Source organism: Eurytemora carolleeae, unplaced genomic scaffold, assembly GCF_000591075.1.
Source record: "Eurytemora carolleeae unplaced genomic scaffold, Eaff_2.0 scaffold203, whole genome shotgun sequence".
NCBI lineage: Eukaryota > Metazoa > Arthropoda > Copepoda > Calanoida > Temoridae > Eurytemora > Eurytemora carolleeae.
The window spans coordinates 107,831-115,739 of NW_019396139.1; the positions used below are offsets into that span (position 1 = coordinate 107,831).

At 30.5% G+C, this 7,909-nt stretch overlaps 1 protein-coding gene across 1 annotated transcript; it reads right to left on the bottom strand.

Annotated features, from left to right (window-relative positions):
- Positions 1–1,191: 1,191 nt before the first annotated feature.
- Positions 1,192–6,371, bottom strand: LOC111696110 (rRNA-processing protein EFG1). Its single transcript, XM_023465652.1, has 3 exons — positions 6,302–6,371; positions 2,410–2,468; positions 1,192–1,693 (listed from the first exon to the last, which is right to left on the bottom strand). The coding sequence occupies exons 1-3, from the start codon at positions 6,369–6,371 to the stop codon at positions 1,400–1,402; spliced, it is 423 nt and encodes a 140-aa protein (XP_023321420.1). The 3' UTR covers positions 1,192–1,399.
- Positions 6,372–7,909: the final 1,538 nt, after the last annotated feature.

Sequence of the window (7,909 nt, forward strand, 5' to 3'; positions counted from 1 at the left end):
ACAAGATGCAGCTCAATATATTAAACTTTGATGCTAAATTCAAATGTGAAATTTAATAAAATTCTTGTTGATTTAGTTAGAGCATTAAAACTCAACACAAAACATTACAAATGGTTAAAAAGCATTTTAGACTGTTTTTTGGCAATCAATTCTTTATAATTCATTTTTTCATTAAAATTCTTAAACAAGTTTAAATCTGAATTTCAGCATAACAAATCCAAGAAAATGAGGTATCACAGATCAGGTAAATGTTGATGCAGGGTTGAGTGTCCGGGGCCCGGGCTTCTGACAAGTATATTCGTGCAGCAATGTTCATGTAAAATAGCACAATGGGCGTAAAGGACGAAAATATTTGTATTTCCATGATTATTGTTACAAAGTTCTAGCCACGCTCCCTCCCCGGAACCACTTGACACACTGTGGAAATATACAACAACCCAAAACTCAACAGCTCGATTGATTGATTAACTCGAAATATACAGCTACATCATATATGCAGCTGACTGTTAAGTAAATTTCTTTTAAACAATATAGACAGGGCGGTCCACGCCAATGATCCCTATTTGACTATGAGTACCTGATCTCCAACATGAATATACAGGGTGTCCCACGAAACATGACAATAGGAAGACGACTTGAAAGTCGTCTTTGGTATTTGAATTTATTTGTGACATTTAGTCTTCTATCTACTTTAACATGTATGATTCTTGAAACAATTATCACATAATTCTCCTAGCCCTGGCATTTCCAAAAAGTGGTCTGCGTTTTTTGTGCTTTCAATATTACCGGAGATATAAAGAGTTTGGTTCAGATTTCAATTTTGTTAAATAAAAGCAAAATTGTCGAAATCTGAACGAAATTCTTCATATCTCGGGCAATATTGAAAGCACTAAAAAGGCAGATCACATTTTGGAAATGGCAGGACAAGGGAAATTTTGTGATTATTATCTCTAGAAATTTACTTCTAAAATTAGATTGACAAATAAACGTAGCAAATTATATCAAAAATCAAGACGACATTCAAGTCGTCCTGCATACTGTCATGTTTCGTGGGACACCCTGTATATTAATGCCTAAAACTATATAAGATAGAAAAAGTATGTAAAAATATTTATAGGGTAGTTTAAAACTAAGGAAAAGGTTTTACATACAACCAGAAAACCATGAAATAGGAAGACGACATTATAGCAATATTTATGTGTATGTTATATTACAAAACAAATAATTACAAAACAATTGCTGTGTTTACAATTCGTTGTAGTATTTTAATTCATATCTTTTCATAAGTTATTTTTACATGTTTAGATTTTTTTAAAAACCGATTTTGCTTAGCTTTTAACTATTTTATATTTTTCTCTTTTGATCAAATATTTTTTCTTCTCGGATTCACTTCTTTTCTTCATTTTCTCAATTTCAGCAATTCCAGCTGTTCTTTAATCTGATCCTTTTCATTACCTACTTCACCATTATTATTGATTTCTTTGTCTTCTTCACCATTATTATCATTATTATTTTCATCATCTTCTTCATCATCATCATCATTTTCATCATCTTCCTCGCCATTATCATTTGTATCACCAATATTTTCAACTTTTTCTTCTCCAGTATTTAGAAAATGTTCCAAATCCTCATCAATCAAAAGTTTTCTAAAAGATTCAACAGCTAGGTCAATGTAATCAGGTTTTCCCATAATCTAAAATATAAATATAGGAATCAAGAAATCATAAAATTACATATAATTAAACTAATCAACAATTTAAATTACACAAAAGTATCTTTTAAGTTTCTTATTTTTTTTACGGATTAAACAGTGTTCCAAATAAAACAATAAATTGAGAGACGACTGCAAGATTGTCTTCGATGTTCGAATTCTTTAAAATGAAAATCCCTGTGTAAAAAAGGTCTTCTTCTACAGGGAGTCTCGATTTGTAGCGAAAAGGAAAAATCGTTTTGCGAAATTTGCTTAAATTTTGTTTCGCCAAAAGATACAAAATTTTGCAAAAAAGTTTGCGAAATACGGACGAAAATTTTTGCGTTCTTTAGATTTGTAAACTGGAATACTGAAATTATTGTGTTCATGAAAAAATGCCTCATGGATCGAAGACTATAAAAGTCATCATATTATTCCCATGTTTATTGGGACACACTGTATCTATACAAGGACAAAGATAATAGATACAATTCTCCAGAAATATTTTTTTTTGTTTAAATGTCACACTTTCGAGATTTAAATCATCTTTGATAATTTTTTAGTAAAAAAGATGCAGAAGGAACAAAAATATCCAGCACCAGAGTACTTTAATCGCTGTACAGTAAGCAATAAGGTATTCCGGATAAAATCTCAAGAAGACGACATTTAGTTTTGCAAAATCTATGATTAGTGACTAATAATAATTTTTAATCATTTACCTTCAAAAATCCCCTCATTGAATAATCACGGTCTTGATTGACCACATCATCAAATCCAACTTTTAAATAGTAATTTATTACTTCAAAACTTAAACCTATGTTGATGTAATTAGCTTGCAGCGGAAATTTTGTCCATGACTTGTCAAAAACTTGTATTCACACTCTTACGATTTTACTTTTATAAATACCATCTTTTTCTAAATACAGGGTGCGTTTGTCATTTGTAGACAAAATGAAATATCTCCAAAACTAGGACTGAGTCAGTTAAGAAAATAACTAACGTTTAAATAAAGGAATCGGAAGTGTTTTAAAATAACAAAACTTGCCGAAATTAAAATATAATTTTGTTTAATTTGATGTTTTTAAATCTCGTTTTCTGATATTTCCCCGGCTGGTTTGTTGAATTTTGTGCATTTTGATGTTTTTTACGTGTTTTGATGTTTTGTCTTCAAATTTGTCCACATATTTTTGCACAAAATAATGGTTAACGGCTCGTTAATGGCTGGCACCATTAACTATTTCTAAAATATCTACCAGTAACGCCGTTAATGATATTGAGATTGTTAAAACACGGTAACTTTAAAAAAAATACCGGAAGGCGAACGTTCCGTACATTTAGCTAAAATACTTAAAAATATTTTTAGGGTGTTTAGTTTTCCATTAAATAGCATTTTGCAGTGGCTAACACGTGTACCCGAACTGTGAAGTGAGTGAAGGCGTTCATGATGTTTGTGCTGGGTATGCCCCTGAACACCTTTACTATGGAGGATGCCTTCTATCCACATCCCACAGCGCCCAGGACCAATCAGATCAGTCCCAGAATTGTCACTATAAGATTCTCGGTGCACTAGGATTCAGGAAAACGTGCTTTTTTTAAGATAAAGAACACGCACGTTATTTACGACCATATACACTTTAGGACCCGGGCCTAGGATTTCGTTAGATAAATATATTTTTTTTATTAAAAAAAAACTCCATTTTAAATAGTTTTTGGTGAGATTTCAATTTGGTCTACAAATAATAAACGCACACTCTGTTTGATTAAATTAAAAGTTTGTTAGTGTTTAGAACTGTAATTCTACTTTTGACAAATAATATTCTTGAATTCACTAATATTGCACTGAATATTGTGTTATATTAATATTATATTATGTTGTCAAAAAATTTGAAATTATTTATAATTGACTGTTATCTCCATCACAAAGAATTGACTATATGCATATTGAGATAATTTAACTATCAAACAAGGAGAACACAATTGAGCATGCAAAACATAGAGGACAGTGAGAAACAGAACACTTGGACTAAGAAAACGACTTTTAGGCTTAAGCCTAGATAAATTAGATTGTTCATGTCGTCTTCACCATACCGGAGGGAAACAGTTGAAATTGAAAATGACAATTTAGCTATGGACTAGCTACTGACATACAGTACATTGGATATAAAGGTTTGCGGCAAGTATATTTGTACTCTGTACAAATTTATGGGGGTTTGTTTACAAATATTGCAGACATACTAGATAAAAGTTGAATTTTAAAGGATTAGAACGAAGATTAGTTGCTGCTTTCTACCGATATGTGAGTGATAATGATGACAATCAGACTCCCCTTAAAGTTGGAAGACATTTCAAACTATTAAATCTCTTGGGATGATAGCGATACTTTGGTGAATTCTATGTGTCAACAATCAACAAGATATCCAATTGTGACACATGTTTCTAAATCCATTTTTTAAGGAATTTTTAAAAATATCATTTTTAAATCTGTAGCTTTAGTCACAAGAAAGTTAAGGGCCATTTTAGATTTTTTTTACACAGACCGGACTTTTTACCGCCCTGTACCCTACCCTATGCATTAAAAAAATTGACAGAAAAATCCTTTAGATTAACTATTGATTAAAAGTCACAAAATTTCACGGTAATAGTGACAAAAATGAGAGTGCTAGGACAAAAAAAAACTATAGGGCCGGCCAAGCCTGTTTAGGGTTAAAAGCTAAAATAGTTGATGGGTGAGGCCTAGTTTTTATTAAACTTCTTTAAATAAATAAGTAAAAAAAATACTCTACAGATTGACCCCGAGAAGTAAAACGTATTCAATGACCTTTTCAAATGACAAGTTCATGATGTACAAGCTGGGTTGTACAATTTTCAGCTTTACAGTCTGCATGAACAATCTACTCTAATTTATCTAGGGGCTTAAGTTATGGTTTTATTAGTCCAATGTACATAAGAAACACACTGTAAACAGACAAATGGATGGAAACAGAATATGGCAAAGAATTGACTTGTTTCAATATGAGTATCAATGGCATTAACAGAAAACTATAATTGTCTTCATCTCAAAATTAAATTCTGAAACTTTTTTGAATAGTTTCTTTATTCATGCAATTCATTTCCGAGATTGATCACGGAACTCGATTCTTTTTTTTAGGAACATGCGATCTATAAAAAATGAATAAAATTAAAAGATTTTATTTTGCTAATTATGGAATTCTATTCCAACCTTATAAAAGAATCTGATTCCCATTTTGCTTAAATTAAATGTAAGCAGAAAAAAAGTTAAAAGAATTCTTTGTAAAATAACTTCTTGGGAATCTAATTCTACAGATCGTGTAACGTCAAACTTTTTATAGTAGACTCTAAGGTTAATTCACATTGTACTCTGGGGCGCGTAATCAGAATAAATCTTGAAACTCCAACTGTCGGGTCGGAATCAGGTTTAGTTATTGGAGAAACTTTGATTTCTTTGTTTCCAAAAAATATTCCCTGCAATCCTGGAATCAGGTTTCTTAATAATTCATTAATTGCCTGTATACCGATAATAAAAAATAATGATTAAAAATTATTCAAGGTTATTGCAGTAATTGCGCAGAGTGCTCTTTATAAAATTCCGCAGAGTGCATAGACTATTTCGCTTTATAAAATTCCGCAGAGTGCACAGACTATTTCGCTTTCGGTTTCAAGGAACCTTCCATTTAAAGAGGGGCGTATTCGATTCACAATGGTAACCTTCAAACATTTGACCGATCAAGGATGTCATAAATATTATAAATATCCTAATCTATTGAACAGTTCTTAATTGTTAAGCTTTGCACAATTAAGAAGTATCATTAAATAAAATGAATAGCAGAATATAAAAACTTGAATGTTTGAAACCCGCTTTTAACACAAAAAAGGGATATTTTTAAGTTACGGATCAAGTTTGTTGACTTCAAACTGTACAGTGTACAGACTGCATAGCAGCATACACCGGATCAAACGAATCAACGAATCAATATGCTTTACAAGATAATTACTCACATAGCTCTCTCAATCTGAAGAACAGCTCAAAGTTTAAAGGTTACTGTTGTAATGTAAAAAGGAAATTTCCCTCTGTTCATGGAGGGTTACTTGAAATAACGTTTTCAGTCTATTTCAGCTAATAGTAAAGCTATCTGAATTGTATAAACAACCCATACAGTGTAATTATTGTTTAAATGTCATTTTTCAATTCCACAGTTTTCTGGTTCTGACTGTATGCTACAGGTTTTGTATAAACATTTGACAGTAATGTATTAGTATGGAATAATGAGCAATATATTTACAATTATCCACAGAATGTTTAAAAAAAATCGGTTAATAATTTCAGACAAAATCCACGTCATTGCAAAAAAAAATTTTGCTAATATTTTCTTTTAACGAAAATTTTAAGGTTTCTTCTACCCATGCCATTTGTTGAAGTTTAATGATAAAATCACTAATTGGCTTTTTTTAAATAGTCAAATATATTTTGATACTTTAATTTATAAAAAATAAACGAAACCTAAAAGTTGTTTAATGTGGTTACAATTAACCTTTAAAATAAAATAGTTGAAATAATTGTTAAATATGTAGACTTTATTCTGGTTGTTTGACCTGTTTCTATAAGGTAGTGCTTGGAGTGCACAATGCCTCCTGTTAAAACCACGAGCAAAGCTTGAAACATTCTTCTGATAAAAACAAATAGAAAATTTATTTTTAATTTGTTTTTTGACGCCAAAGTTTAAACTTGGAGGCAGAGCAAACATTAAATCTAAATACAGTTTATTCAAATATGCAAATAATTTGCTATGCAATGTGGAAGAACCCCGGTGTCACGTGATAAAGTGTCCGGGTACTGTGTTTAAGTCTTCAACATTAAATTAAAAAATATACAACTATAATAAATAGATTCGTTTACATTTTAAACGACTATTTTTTACATAACTTTTGAATGTGCAAGGGTTAAGTTAATTTATTCGTGTTTTTAAATTATTTGAAAAGAAGACGACATTCGAGACGAAATATTGTTTTTTACATATTTTCTGGTTTAGCAGAAAGCTACATTCAAAAACTAATTTAACGATACGTTTACGTTCAGAACATGTTTATCAATGCATTCATAATTTGATATTGGGGGGAAAGTGTCCAAATCATCAAGAAGTACCCATCTATCCTGACATTATTTTACGCCAAGACACTTCATCACGCCTCACCGGAGCCAAAAACTATTCGACTAACTGTACTTTAAAACATTTGTAATAACGTAAAATGTGAAAACTGTTCAGATTTTTATGATCCTCTTTTATACAAATACAGTAAGATCCTTAAAACTCGGAAATAAAAAGACGACATTTAGATTTGATAGAAGGTTATACAAACATTGTGTATACTTAAAAATTGCTGTCATATATTAAACAAACTATTTGAGAAGTTATAACTTCCTCTTCAGAGTTTTTGTTTTCACTGCACATAAAGACCAAAATTGAAAAAATAATAATTTAGAATATTTTCTATATTTGTTCTTTATTTTAACAATAAGTAATTATTTAAAGATAAAGAAAGCTTGAAGATAAAAAACAATCAATATGTATTATTTCATTCATTACTTCATGAGCACTTTGCATCCTTTTCTCATAGTTAAGTTTTTGATAATTTATATATATCCTTTGATTGCCTGAACACGTCTAAACGGGTGAACCGATCCTACCCACATTTTTGTGGGACCTCAGATGATCCCAGGGAAGGTTTATGAATTATTTCAATTGGAAAAATTTGACTTCGCAAAATTGAGATTGTTTAAAATTCACGAAAAAAATCGATAAAAGATCAACACTTAAAAGCTAAAATCGAAAACGGGCGCAAAGCTTCCTGGAAGCCACAGTAATTTAGAATTTTCTTCTGAGTTCCTTTATATTTATTTCAGGATTGATAAAGTTCTATAATGATTATTTCTCAGAATTAATTGAACATATTATGTTCTAGCAAAATTGTTCATTGAAAGATTTTAATAGTTATAACTCTAATAAATGTTTGAAAAGCTAAATTAAGGTTATAATCAATACAATCAATGCATACTAGGCTTTTAGTTTTCTTCGCTTCCCTTTACTATTAACAATTTTAGCTTTTAACTGTTGTGCCGAAATTTGAAGTTTTTTTCACGCTCCAAAAATGTAGCGGATTTTTCCGATTTAATTAGCGCATAATTATAAAAAACATAATAAT